General features: G+C 42.9%; 1 protein-coding gene across 8 annotated transcripts in view; it reads right to left on the bottom strand.

Moving 5' to 3' along the window:
• Window positions 1–11,662, bottom strand: part of SLC4A7 (solute carrier family 4 member 7) — an 89,604-nt gene extending 77,942 nt beyond the window's left edge. For 3 of the 8 annotated variants that reach the window (XM_068674422.1, XM_068674420.1, XM_068674421.1), the window contains exon 1: window positions 11,421–11,662. In XM_068674422.1, the coding sequence (XP_068530523.1) occupies window positions 11,421–11,468 (48 nt within the window). In that variant the 5' untranslated portion in view covers window positions 11,469–11,662. Of the gene's footprint in view, window positions 1–9,554; window positions 9,591–11,420 lie in introns of those variants that run through there. The other 5 variants (XM_068674418.1, XM_068674414.1, XM_068674424.1 and 2 more) reach the window with 4 other exon arrangements.
• Window positions 11,663–21,554: the final 9,892 nt, after the last annotated feature.

The following is a 21,554-nucleotide window of genomic DNA, read 5'->3' on the forward strand; positions in this document are numbered from 1 at the left end:
TTTTATCACTTCCTTAAATGAGTCACAACAATTATCAGATGCTATCTGTTTGTTTCTATATAAACAGCTTTAAAATGCATGGCTGGTAGGGTGTAGTTGTTTGACAAACAGAAAATGAAGAAATTTACCATCAACAGTAACACCAGCTGCGGCTATTCACTAAGAAGTTTCTCACTTCCTTTTTTCGTACACTAAGTCTGTCTGGAAATATGTTTGACCTGTTAAAGAAATGCATACGCTTACACTTGAAGTAAACATACACTTGCATAATAGTGTAAGCCCACAATAGTGAGGTACAAGCCAAATGGGAAAAAAAATGACGCAAAAAATACTAGCCCTAAAACAAGCAGTAGTTTAAACATAATCTTTCCAATAGCTTTCTCTTAATAGAAACAAAGAAGCCATAAATCTAGCAGTAGTCTAAATAATAATTCCACCTTATTGTTTTGCGTACTGAATAAAGAGCTTGCAGTCAGTCTTTTGACTTCACCAGTTAGTCAGAGAATCCACAAAACTACGGTAAGCTACTTTTGATTTGATCCAGAGAAGCTAGTTTGTAACACTACTGTCCAACAGCTTTATTCTATTATATACCCATTCATCATCTTCACGTTAACAAAAAACGACCACACTCTGGCTGCTCTTCTTAACGTTTTAGTAGTCTTTGGAGACTTCGTAAAGACATCCTCCCATCCAAGGCTCAAAGCTGATAGATACCACCTCGCTGAAAAGATTAAATAAAGGACAGGAGAGAAAGCAACAAACCTACAAACCACAGCCTGGAAGATTATTAGGGAGAAGTATTCTCAGAAGCTACAGTTCTGGCCAAGTAGATCAGGCTACTGCAGAAAGTCACAAGGTTTTATGTTCAGTTCACAACAGAGAAACTGAACATCCTGAAATGCCGTGACCTGACAAACTGCCCTTAGCTTCACTGGGTTAATGCCACAATTGCATTAAGAAGTCAGGTGGGCAGAAGAGCTTTCACCTGATTTCACAACACCAAGGACAACTTCAGAAGGAAGCTGGAAATTTACAGTACTTCCTACCTAGTATTCTTAACTACACTCCCATTACTTTGTTTTTTAAAGGTTTGTGAACTCTATAGACTTTACACGCCTTCACATTGTAACTAGGGAGACTGAAACACAAAAAACTGCCTTGCCCCAAAGACACCTCCAACAGGCATCAGCACCTACAGCAGCATCCAGATCTTCCAGGAAACAGAACATGAGCTTTATTTTACCTATAAACAAACATGAAACTTGTTAACAACATATTAAGAATTCAGTGAGCTCTCAGATAACAACCTAAGTCTAATTCTCAGTACACTTATGGGCTGAGAACAATTAATGATTTGACAGCAGAGAATTCAAAATACAAAAGTTCACAAGCAAAACACAGCTCTCCAGGATGAGCAGTAAGACTGCAAGCAGGTAATTGCAGTCTTATTGCAAGCATTATTGCAGCTGTAAGACACTCACAAAAATAAACTTCCAAGCATTATATAAACATAAATAGATGCTTAGTGCTGTGCTCCCATGCAACTAAACCAGCATGCCCCAGGTATGAGTTTTTCTCATCTGCTGCAATGTAAGAACTGAAATTATTTCTTAGAAGACAATTTATAGTTCTGAGGGCTGGAATGATTCTGACTCAAATTCATTCCACAGCATCTCATGAAATATACAATCAGGAACATCATAATAATCTAACAGACTGTACAAAGTTCTGTTGTGTTTGGGCCTTCAGTGTTGAGGATAAATTATGCAACAACATCAGCCAATGCAAGGGCATCAGCCAACAAAAAAAAAGAGAGAAGGATTATTATCAATGAATAGCTGTCTTGCAAAAATAACAGTTGTTACAAGTATGTTTACAAAACTGGAGTTGCTAAAAAAATATTGACACAATGTGTCTATGAGAAATTAATTTCAACTAGAACATAATATTTACATAAACCTGCATGTTTTCCCTCTCTGTTGTGAGAAGAGCTAGATAGCAAGGTTTACTAGTTTAATAACATTATCACAAGCACAGCACATCTCCCAGGGCTCAGCTAACAGATGTCAGCAGTTCACACAGCAAAGCTACAAAGAGCCCCGAAATGCCATTCAAGACTGCTTAACGGCACTCCACGTGGCAAAATCTTTACCAGCAGATGAAGCATAACCAGCCCTCTCAGATCAGAGATGCCAACCCCAAGAACTCCTCAGGGAGGAGTTGCGTTGCTCCTCCCTGGGGCTGGCAATGGATGGCAGCGGCCTCATCCACAAGAGGTGCTGCTACCCTTGAGGTGCTGAGTGGCCAGGTGAAGGAACTGCAGGACAGCATGAACACACTGCACAACATCACTGAAGATAAACATGAGGTCCTGGCAGGTCTGCAGCCTGCTGGATGTTTGGATCAAGGTTGTTTCAGAAAAAAATGTCAAGGCTCATCCAGCCCTCAGACTATTACCCTTTCCCACTTGCCCACAGGGACACCAGCAACACTTCCAAAAAGAAAATCATTACTGTTGAGTGAATCAAGAGTGACTGCTGAGCACCACGGGAAGGGTGAAGAGGCCCAAGTGGTATTCTCCGTCCCTCGAGCGAGGAGAGAGTCAATATCCAGTTAACAGCAGAGCAAGTATCTTTACCACCAAACTCCCTTAGCTTGTGAATACGGCTGTAATCTGGGCATGGTGAAGAAAAGCTTAAAAACTTAAGTGAAGATGTGGAAAATCCAAAAGGGAGAAGATGCTCTTGTCCCCCTTGTGGAAAAGCCATAACCAAGAGCCCATCTCCCTCAGGTGCTTGCACTCACAGCATGGAAGGTAAAAGGCAGACTTCGAAGTCAGAGCTTCTTACAGAGTGAGGGTGCAACAGCTTGCATGGCTGCAGTGATGCAGGTTCTTGGGAAAGCCAGGCTGGGAAGGTGAAGAGCACAGATCTCAATCAGATTTCAAAGGGATGTCTTCAACACACGGAGCTTTGCTTGAACAAATGACAACACACTCCAAGACCTTATAGGTAAGGATCAGAGAAAAGTCCAACAGGATTGACATTGCACTTGATGCCCACTACAGATCTCTTCATGAAGAAGAGGAGTAAGGAGAATCCTTTCCTTTAAAAGCTGGAGGAAGCTCTATGATTGTGGGCACTGGTACACATCAAGACCTAGACCCACAATGGTATCTGCTGGTAGAGCATGGTCAGGCACAGCACTCCAGCAGATTTCTCAAGCGTGTGATGATTTAGTGTGTGAGTCAACCGGTGAAGATGCTCTGCTGTACTTGCTCACAAACAAGGAAGAAACAGACAGGGATGTGAAAGTCAGAAACTGGCTTGCCTGCAGCAACCACAAAGTTCTGGAGTTTCAAGTCCTGGGAGAAGCAAGAAAGACAAATAGTACAGCACACAGCACAGGACTCAGTATATGCAGTTCTAACACGGGACTTCACGAGAGTAGAATGCAGCCTGTTCGGGACTCTTCTCGGTAAAATCTCAAGGAATGCTGCCGTCGAGGGTAAAGGGTAAAAGCCTGGGAGAAGTGGCTGATCTTCTTGGACAACCTCCTCAAAGCACAGAACAGCTCATTCCTCAATGCACGAAGTCGTGCAGGCCTGACAACGGGACAGTGTGCATGTAAAGGCAACCTGTGACTGAGCTCAAATGTGAAAACAGAGCACATAAAAGGTGGAAGCAGGGGTAGGAGGAACACGCAGGCATTATCTGAGTGTGCTAGGGTAGAAACAGACAAGCCACAACTCATCTGAAACTACCTGTTGTTCAGCAGTAGAAATGAGCAACAGATGTGGAGGGCAGTAAGAAAGGGAGAAAACTTCTTTTTTTTTTTAAACTGAAGTTAAACAACAGAGGCAGAAAACAAGTCGGTGCAACAAGGTCTATCTGCTGTACACCCTTTTCTTACACATGCAAAAGAGTATCTGATGAATGAGGGCTTCTAAATGTGAACTCAGTCTGATCAGTTAGCAATAAACATGATTTATTAGCTGCAGTAGCTTATTCATAACCTTGTCTGAAAGAAAGAACTCACAAGTGCTTCAGCTTTGCGTGACTTCTGGGATCCAGAACACAGCAGCCTCAAACTCTTGATAAGGCAACAGAATTTCCGCACTGGGAAGCTATCGCACTCCAGAAACCAACACCAAGTGAGATTCCAATACACTCTCTAACAAAGGTTTGCTTTAACCTTTTTCCGTTCTTTGGTAACAGACCATCAAGACAGCTTGATTAGTGATTCTCAAGTCTAATGATAATTCTACTCTGCTAATGGAATAGTTGCAGTGTTCAGAAGTGGTAGTTTTGTTGTAACAAAATCTTAGGTTTCTCTAGCAAGGAATAATTGACACCGTTATCCTTACCATAACCTAGGTATTTACAGTCATTTAGCTGTCTCTCTCCATCCAAAAATAGATCCAAGTCAAGACACAGCCAGTATATATTTACTATATTTGTATTAGTCATGGAAAAAACAAAGGAATCTGCCTAGTGCGTAAAAGACCGGGAAAAAAATCGTCACTTTAGGGAAGCATAGTTTTTCAAGACAGGCTGTCCACACACATATGTGGTTTTAATGCACATATGCCTCCTTAGTGAAAAGATGATGGTGGAAAAAAATGTATCAACCAGTCAAGTTTTCAGGTGAGCCTTCAGTTCTCCCAACCTGAACAGAAGACCTCAACATACAGACAGATCCCCAGTAGTATACTTATACTGTCAAGAATTAGCAGCAGCAAGCAGGAGGTCAAACAGCAGAACTCCAACACGCATCGTGCAGTGGGGTGATGGGAGGCACAGTTCTGAATGATAAATCCCGCTTCTTCTCTTCAGCTTCACATGCCTTACTCAGAGGAAGTTCCACTTTGTTTGGAAGCAAACGCTAGGAAATCTGATAAACCAGGGCAATGGCTTGACAACAGTCTGGAAACTTCTTTTAGTATTAAAAAGAAATTTCAAGCTTGTTTTTAAGTTTAAAAATATTTTGGTATTAGAAGATACTGTCTTAGCCATACTATTGACACATCTAGATGCCTTCCAGCACAATTATATCTTACAAAAAATATCAGTACTCATTCTACATCATTTGTTGAAAATTTAAACTTTCATTGAGACTGAACGAGAAGCAGGTGCAGAAATTTCAAGATCCTTTACAGCAGGAATACAGGGAAAAAGGGGACATACTGTATGGTATACTGTGAGGTACAGGTAAGAAAATTCAAAATTAAGATTCGAATAAGGTCTTACTCTTCAGTCTGAGACCGGGTTCACCAATGAGTCTTCAGCACAAAAGACTTAAAAGATTTAGGGGAAGTCAAGGCCTATCACATGCACTGCGGATTAGAAGTTGGTTACTTCACCAACAGGGGCAAAGAATCAAACTCAAAGAAAAACATAACTTTTAGAAAAGAAAATTAGTTGCTGAAAGAGGATAGTAGATGACACAAGAAATAAAACATTTCAAATACTTAGGCTAAAATGGGACTTGCTAGAATTAACAAGCAACTTTTATTTTTTTTAAAGGTTATGAAGCACTCCAACATTGCTGAAACGAGTAAGACAACTGGTGCCAGTATACCCAAATAGGACAACCATTCCATTGCATAACTTTGAGTCACTTTAGTTAAGGCACCAGAGTAGGAAAAACAAAATCTCAGGTCCAGCTGGACAGCCCTTACTTGGCAGCAGTCACAAAAGCTTCCAGGCTAAGATACACAATAATATGGATCAATATTCTGAAATGTTATTTCAGGTAACACAAGATCCACTCATATTTCACTGGACAATTTACAGAGAAAACTGTATCACCCCTAACACACAAGCATTCACTTTTTTTTTTTTTACATGTTTAATAAAAATGGAATAGCCTTTCTGCTGTATAATCCTAACACTGCTGTTGGAAGAATAAAATATTTCATCTCCTCCACAAACAAAGAAATAATAAATTATAGGTCATACTCTAAATACAAAACCTCTGAATGGATTTCAAAGTTTGTAAAACTTATGTAAAGAAGCAGGTCAATACGCAAATAAAACGGCTCCATCTAGTGGTAAAAAATATAAGTTTCCTTTGCCACAGACATGCTGCCTCTACTGCATGCAGCAAATTTTAACTCACTGTGAAACAAAGAGCTCTGAGTGTGCCAAGCACTAACTAACACAGGCTCTTAAACAGATAATCCCTTCTAATAACCACTGAGATACGCTGACAAGGTAGATTTGGGATGCTTGCATAATTGATGATTATTCTCAGTAATACAGAAAGGAGCTTCTCAGATGCCAGGACTGAGTTTTAAATACAAATGTTGCACTTTCAAAAAGATAGCGTTTTTTTTTCATTTGCTGCTAATCATGCAATTGTGAATTGAGAAATACATATGCAAAAACGCCTCTAGAAGAATCAACACTCATATTTTTGCATTCAGACATTTACTGATATACAGGACTAAGCAACTCATGGTGCACTTCTCAACCTGATGATTAATAGAACCATCATTCGAATCTCCCTATTCCCATCATTATTTCGAAACATTAGCCAGACAGCTATCTTAGTCAGTGAATAGTAAAAAGTATCTCAGTAAATAATGTGAAATGCAAGTGTTCCTAAACTTTATCACTCCAGAATACACTATACCAAAAGCACAAAAGTGTCCTTGGGAGAACCTCTGTGGTTAATATTCAAGTTACAGTCTGTATTTTACCAATCACTGGTTATACAGTGGTTCTGTTTATTAAGTACCACTTTAGGGTCCACTAAAGATGTTATGTAACAGATACCCTTGTGCAAAGCATTTAATATTAAGAGTCAACAACCACCTTGGTGACATATCAAAAGTCACCTAGAGAACCAAATCAATCACATGGATGTAAGACAACTAATCAATACAACCCACAGCTCACTTTGGACAACAAATAAAAATTACTGCAATGAAGCCTAATGGAAGTTCTCAAGTCCGTGGCAGCCACGGGCAACTTCCTAGGAACTCAAAAAGCTGCATAGTTAACAGCAGCTCACAATACTCCTAACCCAAAGCGATCATAGCCATTGCCCATAGCCCACTGCATGGTGCAAGCTGTCTAAAATACACACGTTAACCAAACCTGGAATATCCAAACAGCACAATAGAATAGCAACATGTCTCTCAAAAGTCATAGAATCAGGTCAGCATGGTCATCAGGCCAATCAAATTCTCTCTGGTCAATGCTATTTAGCTGCAAACCAGTACAGCTGTAACTGTACTGGTTTGACTTCTGGAGAGCATATGGTCAGTCAGATGTCACAAGCTCACAGGTTTCCTGCACTGTGCTGAACTATGCAGTACAGACGTACCCTCAGTTACCCTTATCCAGCCATGGAGAGAAAACACTCGTTCCAGCATATGGTAATATGGAAAAAAAAAAAAAAAAAAACGTAACTGTAGCAGCATAAATGTCCTCCAGAGATCTGTCATCTGACCTATCATCACAGAAGCCGCATGTCAAATAGGAAGGCTAGTAACCACACCGTGAAAAAGTGTTCCCTTATCTCAGTTCTAAAAGAGTCACACAAGATGCATAAAGATATGCAGTAGTCAATTCTGTAAAAACTTTATTTTACCATACTGATGGTACTCACATTCTCACGTGTGAAGAACCACACAGCTAAATCAAACGTTGGAAGGCTTTTAAAAAGGAACTGTTTCAATAACCACCAAAGAGATGTACTGTAAAGCTAGACAAAGTTACCAGGCTATATGAAATGCAGTAACTAGACCAAGGCTTGGTTCTGAAACCACGTACTTCCATCTAACTGCCACCAAACACCTGGTTCTCCTTTGAAATATATTCATGAGAATTAGGTTGTACTTGAGGTTTTTCTTGAAAAGAAAAAGCAATTTGCATTTTTGATGACTAAACTGCTGAAATTGTAGTTGCCATCAGATTCTGACAGTTAGGCTAATTTTCATTTCAATCAGCGGCTCTGATTTCTGTTGCCCTACACTCCTCTAAATCTTCACAGGTTTTGTTACACATGAGAAAAGCTGGAGTACCAGACACTATCTTGTTGCATTTAAAAAGGCATTGGGATAAGGGGATGGGCAGACTCCACTGAAGTGTTGATGTGTTTCTGAAGTGAAATGTACCTGAAAGAGTCTTCAAATGAAGCCTGAAGTAAAAGACTGAAGCTGTCATTGAAACATGATTGCTGTTCAACAGCAAAGCCTAAACCCACCTGATAGAACACACACAGCTCTTGAAAAATAAGTGGGAGCCAACCATGTAGTCACTTCAGAAAAAGCAGAGGGATACTAATGCCATCTTCAGCAATAACTGGCAGACCACATTACTGTCACCCTTCAACTTGAAGACAGAAAGAAAAGCTTCTTCCCCAGCAAGAGCCACTTTCAGTTCTACTATCACTTACAGTAGAACTGTGATAAAAACAGATCTGTTTCATTGGAAGGGGAACAAAACACACGTAAAAAAACATATCACCCATTACTCAGCCATACCACCTGGTCTACAACTTCATAAACCCTTTATGAAATACACAAACCAGTATCAAATACCGCATGGAAATTTCAACTTTTTTGTTTCAGGATGAAGCCTTTCCACAGTATCACCTGAAAAATACGTAGAGATAGGACTTTAATGTAAGTTCCTTTAAATGCTACTTATGACTGCTTAAGAAAAAAAAAAAAAAAAAGAAGAAAAAGAGCAAGCTGTCCCATAACTAACACCATGACAGAAACATGGAGTGAGAACCAAGATCATTGGTAATCAATAAAGCTTTTTAAATCCATTACTAACTGTCAGATTTATCACTGTGTAGACACCAAGAGACTAACATGCTCCAGTCCTACTTTAACAAACCCCAAAAAAATTAACTTAAGTGTTAAGGAAACACACACACACACACAAGGCATATAACACCTCTTCCTTACACTCTTATAACCTACTGAATTTTCAATTCAGACTTCCTGAGGTTGTTTCTCAGCTACTTCTTAACCTCAACATGCATCTCTCTTCCAGTACTCATCCAACCCCCCATTAGTCCACAACAACTTCTTGCATACACATCATATACCTGCGTATACCCTACAAGCATACCTGTGAAATCCCTACACTGAGTGAAGAACTGCCGGCTTTTGTTAGCTCTGAACCTATGTCCTATTGCCTTCATTTGACAGCTCCTAGCTTGTGTGATTTGGCCACGTGCCTCCTTTTCAATCTTTATCTGCTCTCTCCACAGTAGTTTTATAGAGCCTTAACATATCATCGCCCCATCTCCAAGTTATCTCTGCTAGGCTGACAAGTCCTAGCCTGTTGAGTCATTTCTCACCTAAGAGCTAATTCATATCTTGTTGCCCTTCGGTGAACCTTTCCCAATAATAACGCCTCTTTTCCAAGAGGGGAGTAGAGCAGCTTACAGTACTTAAGGTACGAGAGAACCATGGATTTATGCAGTTAGTTATCTTTTTCCTGTTGTATTCTCTATCCCTACCACATTCTGATCATTGGTTGTTCTCTAGCTGTAATAATTATATCAGGCATCTGTTTCACACACACCTCTACACCTTTTATATACATACTGCCACCAAGCAGTCTCCTCAAAACACCAATGTCCTAAGCACTTGATGATTCTCTTCTTTAAGACTGGACCTAAAATATAAAACAAGCAAGATTAAAAGGTATTTTACACTCTTGATGAAATAAGTCCAGGCGGAAGGGGACAGGGGGGCACAGAGGTGTTCCTCCATACTAAGAGGCACCAAACTTTACATCTAATAGCCCATAAATGCAGAACCATCTGACTTACCAAAACTGGAGGGTGACCAAAAAGGAAGTTAGGGAGGTTATTTGATTGTGCTTCTTTGTTTTTAAGCCACAGCACTTAATTCACACTTTCTGCGGAATCCTTTCATCTTACAGAGCTGTTTATTTCTGAAAAAGCCGCGCACGTGTAAGCAGTTTCAGAAAGCTCTGCTAGCGGAAGTAATGGCCTCTACTACCAGAAGCACAGGAACAGAAAAATTAAGTCAAGCTGTACTGTCAAAAGCACTTGTATTTGGGATTAAGTAGTGCTAGACTACAGCAGAGCATACAAGAATCACAACAAATCCAATGCTGCTATACTATGTAATTGCTCAAAGATCAGCGTGTCCTGTCTTTTCTTTAAACCATTTACTGCATGTCTTCCCTATAAGTTATTTTTCCCCCCTAGCTTTTAGCAATCTCTGCTCTCCTCCCTCTCTTCTGACATCTTCATTTCTGCCTCAGTTACAATTACCTCCCGGGTACCCTTCTGCACCAAAACCAGGCTCCTGACCAGCCACTGCTGTTGCAAGGAAACCACCTTGGACCACTCCGATGAGCACCTCAGTTCAAAAGGCCTCCACAAGAAACGACCACGCAGCAGTACAGCGGCTCACTGCTGCTCACGAGGCTGACCCGAAAGCCCCTTCTTAATTTCTGGCACAAGAGAATCTAAATGACTCCTGCTGGGCCTGACAAAGCCGCGCTCGGGGCACGCTGACTTTCACAAGTCTGTAATCCTCTTTGCATTAGGATTCACCTGAGGGTAACCACTAGCATCTTCCACGTTAACCCTACACATCCGAAGCCCAACAACTTTGGGATTTGCTCCGTGCAGCCCAGCATCTCTTCACTAGATAAGGTAGATCCTACGGTTGTGAGGGCTCTCCTGCCTGCTAAGGAGAGAGATCTCCTTCAGAGAGCCGAGGCAGCGACAGGATGGCGGAGCAGCAGCCTAGGACGGACCCACAGAGGATGCAGAGGTGTGCAGGGGTGTGCAGGGGTGTGAAGCTGCTTCTCCTCCTGCAGACCAGAGCCCTGCGGAGCGAGCTGCGAGCGAGGCTCCCGCAGGAACAAAGGGAAGGCGCCCTCGTGCCCTGCTCTCGCAGGAAGCCAGCGCCTCGCCGGGGCTGTCACCGCGGCTCCAGCCGCCCCGGGAGGAGCAGCGGGGAGCCGGGACCCACCCGGGGGCACTCCAGGAGGCTCCGAGGCGAGGCTGCCCCGCGGGGAACCAGCCCCGAGGGGAGGGGGGGGGGGGGGGGGGGGGCTCCCGGCGCAGCGCCCGGTCCCTGCCTCACCCCCGCCCAGGGGAAAGCCCCGCGGGGGGACCGCGTGCGCGGCACCCGCCCCGAGGGGAAGCGGAGCCGCCTCGGGAGCCCCCCCAGAGCCGGAACCGGGAGAGGGGGAGCGGAGCGGCGGGGCCGGGACACGAGGCCGCCCCCGCGGCGGAACAAAGGCTGGGGAAGGGATGGGGATGGGGGGGGGGGTGGCCGAGCGCCATCGCGCCGCGCGCACGCGGTGGCCATTAACGGGCAGCGGGGCTCGGGGGAGGGGGGGGGCTGTGAGGAGGGGTCCCCGCCGTGCGCGCCCCCGCTGTGCGCGCCCCCCCGCCGCCGTTACCGTGGTGAGCAGCGGTCGCATCTGCTCGCCCGCCCGCTCCTCTTCCATGGCGGCGGTGGCGGTGGGGAAGGAGGCAGGCAGGGTGCCGGGGGCTGCCTGGCGGAGCGGCGCTCGCTGCCCACGGGACGGGACGGGCCGGGACGGGGCGGCCGCGAGTGCTCCGAGCCCAGGCCGCCTGGGCGCGCCCCCTCCTCCCCCCTGCGCGGCCGGCGGCGCCGCCAGCCAATGGCGGGGAGCGCGCGGGGAGAGCGGGGAGCGCCTCCCGCCGGCACCGGCCCCGCCCCGCCCCGCCCCGCCCGCCGCGGCCCCCCGGGGGCTGGCGCGGCGCTGAGGCGGGGCCGGGCCCGGCCGGGTCGGGCCGTGAGGGAAGGGGAGCGGCGGCCCCGCGAGGAGCCGCGTGGCAGCGCCCCGGGGAGCTCCGCCCGGCCCTGTCAGGAGGGTTTCCAGCCCACGTGCCCCAAGCCCTTTTATTTATATTTATTTATTTATTTATTTTTGGTGGAGGGAAGCTGGAATAAAGTAACCGTGATAAACGCAGTCGTTGCCAAAAGGCTGGGTTGCTCGCCCCTGTCTAAACAGTCCCGACAGACCTCCGCTCAAACAGCTTGAGATTTGAAAATTACGGTCAAAGCTGCGCTTTCAGTCATCTCCCTACGTTCTCCCTTCTTCGCTGGCAGGCTGCAGCCCACACCCGCCTCACACGTACACATCGTGCCCACCGCCAGCACGCGGGGTTGGACATAGCTCGTGCCCACGGGACCAGACATGCACATACACAACAGATGAGCCATCCCTTTGCACTGACTGTGCTCGATAACGTGCTGGCATCACCCTAGGGCTTCTCCTAAGTAGTTTCGGGGAGACCCACGAGCCCCTTTTTCCACCCTTAATATCCTGCCCAGCAAGATGAGGTGGCAGCCTTTGTTGGCCCAGGACCTCTGGAACTGAGCTGTCAGTGAAGCTCGAATGCTGTATCTATAAGAAGTTGGTGGGCACAGAGCACATCCAGTGCAGCCAATGCACCGCAATGCTTCTGGGGTGCGTTTGGCTTTAGCGCCTAGTTGTTGCTTATGGGGTGTGAACTCTGGATGGTTTGGAAAGCTCAGGAAGAAGAAAACACCAGTGACTTTCACCATGGGCCTGGTCCCAGCTTGTCTTCTGAGGGAGATGCAGCCTGAATGGATGACTGAGGAGGCACAGAGGCTGCAGGATCACACCACGTTCATTAGAGAAGCAGCATAAAAGAGAGAGCAGGCTGACGTAGATATGACACGGTCAAGACAGATCAAGGCAAGGGGAAGAATTAGACTGTGTCTCAAACAATCCCTCTCAGATGGAGATAAGACAGCTGCTGGTCTTATCAGTAGCTTTAGAAGCAGCAAATGGAAGGAATGCATACATCAGCAAACACCATGCTGGACTAAGAACACTATAAAAGGAGGCTCTGTGGAGCCTGCAGACAAAAATGTAAACCTGGCTGTAGAGGCTAACCAGGCCTCTTCTGCTGCCTACCAGCAGGAGGCTTAGCACAGCTTCTCAGAGCCATTCTCTTTGGAGGTTGGCCACAGGCTAGCACAGGGCTCTGAATTTTTGCCTGAGCGTGGGCAAGAGCAGCTGGTTGGTGACCAGTACTGGGCTCTGTGCTTTCAGGAAAGGAGGTGGCAGAGGCAGATCAGTCTGCAGGTGAAAATAGTTGACCATTTATCTGAACAGATGCAAATGTCCCGGAAGGAACAGCAGGTGCACACTGCTGGGTGGCGCAGGGGACAGGTGGAGTCCTGGCCGTGATGCCAGAGCTCCTGACCCAGACAACTCGGAGGAAGCTTTCAAGTAAATGACTTGGCAGGAGTCTACACCAGGTCACTATAACCTGTAGTTTGAGGAACGTATCATTACTGTAAGCTATAGCTGCCTAGCTGTACAGGGCAGGTGAAGTAAGGCAAGCTGTGTAGAACTGATTGAGCAGCGAGCAATCTTAATGCACTCTTCAACCAAAGATTAGGACCTGGTTCATGTCTGAGCTGAGTTTGACCTCAGAGGGAGTTCAAACAGTGAGAGTAATAGAGAAAAATAAAGCACTTTGTACAACCACCACAAAAACGACTGTGTTATGAAGTACTTTGCTACACCTGTACACAGAATAACTGTGACCCATTCTGTCCTCTCCTTTTCCAGGAGCAGGAGGGCTGGCAGAGTTTCAGTGCAGACAGACTGTTGAAATTGATACCGCACTAGGCAGCATGGGTATAATGGGGATGAATTGTGACCAGCTCCCACAGGACAGTCCTAATCAGTGCAAAATTAGTGTCTTGGGAGGGTGATCACAGCACTCTTTCTTTGATACTGGGATGAACACAAGCCATCCTTACAAGCACAGATGTACTCCATTCTCTGGGGATACAGCCCAGAGAATAGTAATATCTAAAGTAAGGATTTCACATAATATGCACCAAATGGCAGTATTTGGTGAGGTTCCTGAGGGGACAGTAGAATTTTTCTGAAAACCCAGATGGACAGAGTCAGAAGAGTGTTTGTTTAGTCCATCATAAAGGAGGATACTGACATCAATGTCAGTTAGGTTTTGGCATCAGAGGATGTTCCTTTTCTATTATCCTCCTGGTCTGTTAAGAGGGCCTCTTCCTCTGGCAGAAAAGTGATGCTCCATCACTATTCTCCATGGCATCAGAGAATACCCATCAAACAGATGAAGGTGCAGTACAAAAAGAGCCCAGCATTTGCTCACCATACTTCCTCTGGCACACTGTACTGAGAACACTATCTCCAGGTGAACACCCAGTCATTTGCTGAGCTGAAAAACTTGTTTGCGTACCGCATTCCATCAGGTCACTGTATGTACAACTATAGCAGAAAAGGCTAACCTGGCCTCCCCGCATCATGCTGCCTGAGTGAAAAGACAGTGATGCCCCTGTTTACCTGAAGTCGACCAGAACTTGGTAACATCCAAAACCTACGTTTTCCAAAACAAATGGTGTGGAAATATAAACAAGCCAGCTTTATGCATATGAGAGTAAGCGCAACTGTTAGTGACACACCAGGCAACACATGAAAGGAGCTGCACAGGTCTAGTGTGGCACTGGAGAAGTGGATCATCAGTATTTCAACAGTATAATGCACCTGGTCCACCAAGAGTGGCCTGATGATGCTTTTCCTCTGGTCCACTTCCCCCTCCGCCCCTCAAACACACATTCTTGGACATGGATGGAAAAGGCAGAAATGGTTGGATAAGTCAGACTTCTGATGAGGAAACAGCCTGTTTCCTTAAGGTAGAGCCATCAGCATCAGCTTCACACCTTACACTCCTGCTGTTTCATTTCTTGCCAACCATCAGGCATTTGCAGGGCCAAAAGGAAGGAAGTTAGTAAAAGGAAGCTGGTAAAAGCACCTTCCATCCAGGCTGACACAAGCATCCCATCCACTCCAGTCATCAGCTGCTCTGGCAAGTATGACCTCCGTCAGGAAGTCACCACAGACTTCATGATCCGGATGACAAGACCACATTTGATGGGCCATTACGACAGTCGTGACCACTGCCAAAGCAAACTCCTTCTTGGGGTTTTTGTCTGTTGGTAATGGCTGTTCTCATGAGCTGACACAATATCATTAATAAAGACATTTACAATTGTGGGGAATAACTGTGGTAGATAATCACAAGATATTATTTTGGCAGCAGTTGTGCCCCTAAGCAGAACCCTAAGGTTAGTGAAGAAAGAAAACGCTAGGGAATCAGTATTCTGTCCATTTTCTCCCCATAGAAAGCAGAAATCATCTCCATGGCTAGGACAAAGTCACAGGCTGAGGAACCACCAATGAGAGAACTGGAGAGAGGGGTCGAGGGGGAGGAAGACAAGAGGTTTGTCCCTTACTGAGAATCTGATGGTGGCAGGAAAATAAATAAATAAATAAATAAAAGGAAATAAAAATAAATAAAAGAAAAAAAAAAAAAACACAAATTCAAGAAATTAAATCACTGAGGATGAGAGGGATGCAGCAGGCAAACACCTGGTTCCTATAGCTGCACTAGGGCAAAGAACATAAAAATAGGAGTAACAAATGTCAATCAAAAGGGATAAGGGCAAAGACAGGCACAAGGACTAGTGCAAACAATCACAGGTGCAGAAAGAAACAGGCAAGAGAAACACTTGGGCAGGGTGAGAAGATTGGCTACAAGCAAAGGAGTGTAGAAAAAGATGCTGATCTCTTGAGGATCAGAAGGGTAAAAATCAGATGATAAAGAGGAGGGGTAAGACGGACACAAACTAGAGATGCAAAAGTAGGAGGTGGCATTTTGGCCTAATACTCTGAAAGAAAAAGAAAAGGTTCTAGGGAGAGAGGAATATAGCAGAAAACCGAAGAGTCTCAGGACTAAAACTTAACAGGAAGACCACTGAAACTGAGATGGACCCCTGCTAATGTGTTCCTACATCACACTTTTAAAAATGAAACTCTGTAACATGCTCAAATAAGCTGTTAATTCTTTACATTCCAAGTACCTGTTTATCAGGTCCAAACTGTGGAAAGGCAAACATACTTGCAAATAAAGCTAGAAGATGTTGTATTTTGAATATCCATGTCATACAACACTAAATGCCCCCCAAAAAATTACCAGTTGCAGGTGTCTAAAATTGGAAAGAGAAAATTAGTTGAAGCTTTTGAAACTGTTTGGCTAGCCATCTGCAAAAGGATTAATGCCCCTTCCCTTACTTGTGAAAGACACCATGAAAATCAACGTGGATGAAACAACCAGACATACAAAGCTGCATACTAGTAAAAGAAGAATGAAAGAAAAATAATCATTTCACCCCTAGAGCAGTAAGCAATAAATGCAGCCTAAGGGTGCACAACTAAGACAAAGCATTGAGAAGGTGTTCATTAAAAGAGTACCATCATATGTTCGGGGGGTGTGTGTTGAATGAAGAATAGTCTTGTAACAAGAACAGCAACAACAGCAACAACAAAACTCAAGCAACTGTGGAAATAAAGACCATCTCACAAGATGTATGAACAACCGGGTCAAATAAAAACCTGCATTCTGGCAGATCCCAAAGAAAGATTTACAAATGTTGATTGCTCCTCTCTGCACAGTATGTGAATATAATATTACATTCAAAAATTTTGACTGAATATTTGTTGTATGTATGTATTGTAGACTATTGTATGGCCAAAGATCAGAATTATTCTTGTTGCTTTGCAGATGATTTATTGTTCTATGTGGTTTTTAAATGCTTATGAAGAAATAATCACAGGCCTGAGGAGTTCATCATCTAAGGCTCAGAAAAAAAAAAAAAAAAAAACAGACTAGAGGACAAGTGCAGCATGTTTGAGGTGCACCAAAATTACCAAATTCCAAGATGAGGTGTAATCAATACCTCTCCTAAAACCACCTCTGTTGTGATGCCCTCAAAAGAGATTTTGGTGTAAACAAAACAGTGATGTCACCATTATTACAGTCACTGACTTGAATTGGTACAGGTCTAGATGAGTAAAGTAGATTTGAAAGGCATAGAGCAAGTCAAGACAGGTTACTTAGGAAATAAAATCACTCCATTTCATTTTCTCTCCTCATTTCTCTGGTCTTTATAAGATCAATTGTCTTGATGTTGCTTTGTTCTTCCACATAAAGAGAAAGACAAATACATATAAAAATATGTAACTGTTACGTGTTTGAGGTGTTACGCAGTTCAATAAGGGTTTTCTGTCTGGGGAAATTTGTTTCAGTTAAAGTGTCTTTGAAACGAACAGAAGAGAAAAGAAAAAAAAATCTACTGCTTAATCATTTTCAGTTATGTTGCAATACTAAAATCAGTACAGAGCTCTGACGAAAGGAGTTTACTATCTTCAGTGTACAGAACATGGCCATTTTAGAAGGCACGGTCAGATAGTGTATAAAAGGTCTCTGACAAACTACCAAACATCTTGGTTGTGTGTCCGTCTATTGCTATTTTTTCATCTTTATTTCCAGCTTTTCTCAAAGTGCCAACCTTGTCTAAGTACAGTAACACAAATAAAGAATTTGGCAATCAAAATTAGCAACAGAAATCTTTGCAGAAAATTGTCAGTTATGTTTCTATACATGTGAAAATACATGCAGCTGATTTTTATCAATAAATGTGCATTACTTCCCCCATCCTTCTTGTGTACTATATGTAAATGTAAGAAATTTCTGCCCCTATATAGAAAAGCAGTATAATATATCCCCAGACTTAATCATAAGTTTAATGGTTACTAGTTTAAGGTGACCAGCTCAGCATCACCATGTACAGCTTATGACAAGAAGAGGCCTTCCTGACATTCCACATTCACACTGTTTAGCTTTATGGCAGCCATCATCTTCTCTCTTTCCCTAGGACACAGAAAGGAAAGGTTGTTTAACTTAAAATACAGCATTGGCAAAATTTAGGCTGGACGAAGTTTCTAGACACCAGAAGAATGAAGGTCAAAAGAACCCTTTCAAGATAGGTCTGGGGCAACCTTGAGAAAGCAAGAAACTACTTAATTTAGGACAGACCTCGAAGTAGTCATTAAGGATGTTAGCATGTAAATGCCTGCAGTAGGAGAGGACTCTTCCAAGAAAAGCTTCCAAGAAGCTCTTTCAAATTCTGCGGTCCCACATATTTCACTTGCAGCACTTGTTCCTTATTATCTTTACAGGTTCTCAGTGTAACATTTTAACCTCACCTATGCAGGTCATCAAATCATCAAAACAATCAGCACTCTTTATTATAGCACTAGCTAGCCTAAAGCTCCAAATTTAACCTTTAGCCCTGTCCTCAGCCAAGGAAGAATATTAAAGGCTAGTCAGCTTCTGTAATTTTTTCCTCATGCACAGAAAGAAGATAGCAAGTAAATAAAGATATTAATATATCCTAGGTTCCAGGTAGCTGAGGTAAATTGTGCAATATAGGACACCAAATCTCTTTTCCCATAAGGCTCTTTAGATGATCCCGTTCTTCCCACACAGTTTCTCTTCCATCACCCCAGGGAGCTTAATCATACCTGTTGTGATGAAAAGCCAGCTTCTAAATGAGTTTGGACACCCTCTGGACTCAGTTCCAAAACGCCCAATTAACTATATGCCAATTATTTAAATACAAAATGCCTTTAGAGTTGGCATTTCTGTCTCACAATGTTGTTCCACAAGGTCTTCACCCAATATCTAGTGACCATACCTTTAAAAATGGTTGTAACATCATCTGCATTAGCATCATTTTCCTTTCTTTCAATAATAATTGTAAACATAGAAGACCCTTTCTTAATGTTTTATCAGCAGAACCGTTTTTTTACTTAGTACACCATCAATACCTTAATTTTTGTTTACAAAATACTATGCACCTGGGCAAAAAAAAAAAAAAAAAAGACACTATGTCTATATAGTTATCACCGTACTGAATGAATTATCTTTATTATGTACTGAGTTTTCAATTCAGTGTCATGTTTTTTTCTTTCTGACCAGCAACAAAGCCAAAAAATACGTTTAACTTTAGATACTTGTATATTTGAGAAGTTGCAGCTTTTCAGAAGTAAGGTACGTAGGGACAGGTAATAGCCACTTAATAAAGTCACAGACGTTTAATATTTAAATATGTTATTATCATACATCAAATTATCATAAAATATTATCTAATTATAGATTGAAACTTAAGTGTTTTACTGAGTATTTTCCCATACAATGCCTTTTCCAACTCTTGCATACAGGGACAGCCCCATATATTTCTAATTTTCTCCTCAAGAATAGCAAAACCTTTATTTTAAAAGAGGAATTAAGCAAGAAGATCAGAGAGCTGGCAAGAATATCTCAATAAGACAGGGAGGCAACTCTTTCACTTACAGCCTCCCGAGAGAGCAGATTTGAATGTTGTTTCTTGCCGAGCATAGACAGGATAGTGAAAAAGGTGCTTGTTGCTGAAGGACGTGACTGATGCAAATGAGGTTACATGTCCCACTAGGCACAGCTTTGTGATATTTTGGGGGAGGAAGTGGGTGGCCTACTTTGCTTCCTCCCTCACTTATAGAGAAATACTTGCTGCATACATTATTATCCCTACTATCTCTGGTTTTCTGGCACTGATAGAGGAGCATGGATATGGATAAGGAACACTTTACAAGGCAAATTCACGTCTCGCATTTTGTTATGTTGTAATTAACTTCAAGATGACACTGCTGCTAATGAGCTGTATGTATTCCCTAATGCAAATCAGATTAGGATTTACTGACGCTATAACCTCCTCATGAGGGGACTGCTGTCAAAGTCCCTGGAGAAAATGTGACTTCTAGAAACTTCAAGACTCCTCTCTGAGACTTCTCAAGAACACAGGAAATACCGTAACAACAAGATTGCAATGAGATTCTCAATTGAAAGGTAAAAGAATTGATGGGAAACGTAGCTTGCAGGAGATAAAGTGATTACAGCACAAATCTGGAGATTACTGTCTACCTGAATATCTTTCTTAGCAAAGACAGCTCCTCACAAATCACCAATTGGTAACACAAAACAAATTAATATTTTCCAGGTCCTTGTGATCCGCTCTGTTCTCCTATCTTTGTCTAAGCGAAGAAGCATTCATCAGATTGTTCTGTGAGGTGGGTTGTCTGCAAAAGAATCTAGAAAAATCCGATCACAGTTGAGTATCTTCCTGAGCCATTGTCAAAGTGCACTCTTGTTCTTGTCACTAATGGCTCTTCCATGCCTCTTTGGTTTTCACTCTGGAAATGACCATGGGGCAAATCCCACCTCTTAGGCAATTTGGGGCCAAGAAGCTGTGCAGGTTATAGCGAGAAGAAAGCAGCTAGAAATGAGAATGGCCAGCTAAAGAAAGCAACGTACAGCATGATTTGTCTCGATTCCTGAACTCCATTGCCTGTACTCCAGTCTAGAGGATTTACCGAGTGAGCTGGCACTGTGCTTAGAAGTGATGGCCCCAGGCCATCGCAGTGAAAATGGAAACTGCTACCTGCACTTTCTGTGCTATACAACTTAAGTTCTTGTAATATTTATGAAAGTACCGAAGTGTAAGTAAACGCTATCCAGGACAATTGTTCTGTCAACAGCTGGAACACATGTTTCCGCAGCGCTCTGTAGCAGAGTAGGAGTCACATTACATCCCATCAGCCAGCTGGGAAGCTGTTTTCCCTTGTGATTGCGAACCAAGTTGTTTTTGGCAAGATACAAATAGCTGTGTCCCTGACAGACATCTAGGCACTATATTTCCAATTATGGAGAAGTTGCATTTGAGAGTTTCAAGTCTGAATTATGGACTTCACCTTAATTCAGGCGCTATTGCAAAACGATTTGCCTGTCAGGTTACAGACCGGTCTGGAAAAAAAAAAAAATACTCCTATAGAAATCCAGCAACAGTTTGATCTTTTACTTGCACTTGCCTAGCAAAGGATTAAAACAGTTACAGTGAGACAACACAGATTTTCAGTTCTGTAAAATGGGACTATTTTATCTCAGAAGTGTCTTTTTTTTTTTTTTTTTTTTTGTCAATTGATTGATATTAATGGGGGAAGATGTAAAAAAGCAAGTTGCAGTCTAACCATATGAAAATTCAGACAAGATTTAAAAATTCATGAATTTGCTTCCTTTGAAGTGGCAAAGCTAAAACTTTATCCAGTCTCCCCTTTTTCCAGAATCATCTGGTTGTACTGTCACATTCAGCTTCCAGACAGATGCCTTCAAAATTCCTATATTTTTACAATTTGCAATAAGAAGCAAACAAGAAATGAAACACAAAAAGTTGTTTGGCACAGCTCTACAAGTATATGGGATATACCGTATTACCTTTGTGCTGCTGAAATGTTCTTTTATATTCTTCACAATGCTACTTCTTTACTATGGTCTATTTTAAAGGTGCATTATGGTTAGACAGTCTCAAATTCCTGTCTGATAATAGAAAAGTCAGACTTGTTGAAAAACAAAACTTTTCTTGTTGTGATCGTGCAGCTGACCTTCCATAGCAGAAAGTTTCATACACAACATTAGCTCAGGAATTCACCAAAGTGACTTCAGTAAAATCAGATATTAGATAATTTATTAAATAATTAATAAGGAAAGAAAAAATGAGTGGATACAGAATACAGAAGCAGATTATTTGGGGAAGAGATTTACAAGACCAA

This window comes from Anas acuta, chromosome 2 (genome assembly GCF_963932015.1).
Source record: "Anas acuta chromosome 2, bAnaAcu1.1, whole genome shotgun sequence".
In the NCBI taxonomy this organism is placed as follows: Eukaryota; Metazoa; Chordata; class Aves; order Anseriformes; family Anatidae; genus Anas; species Anas acuta.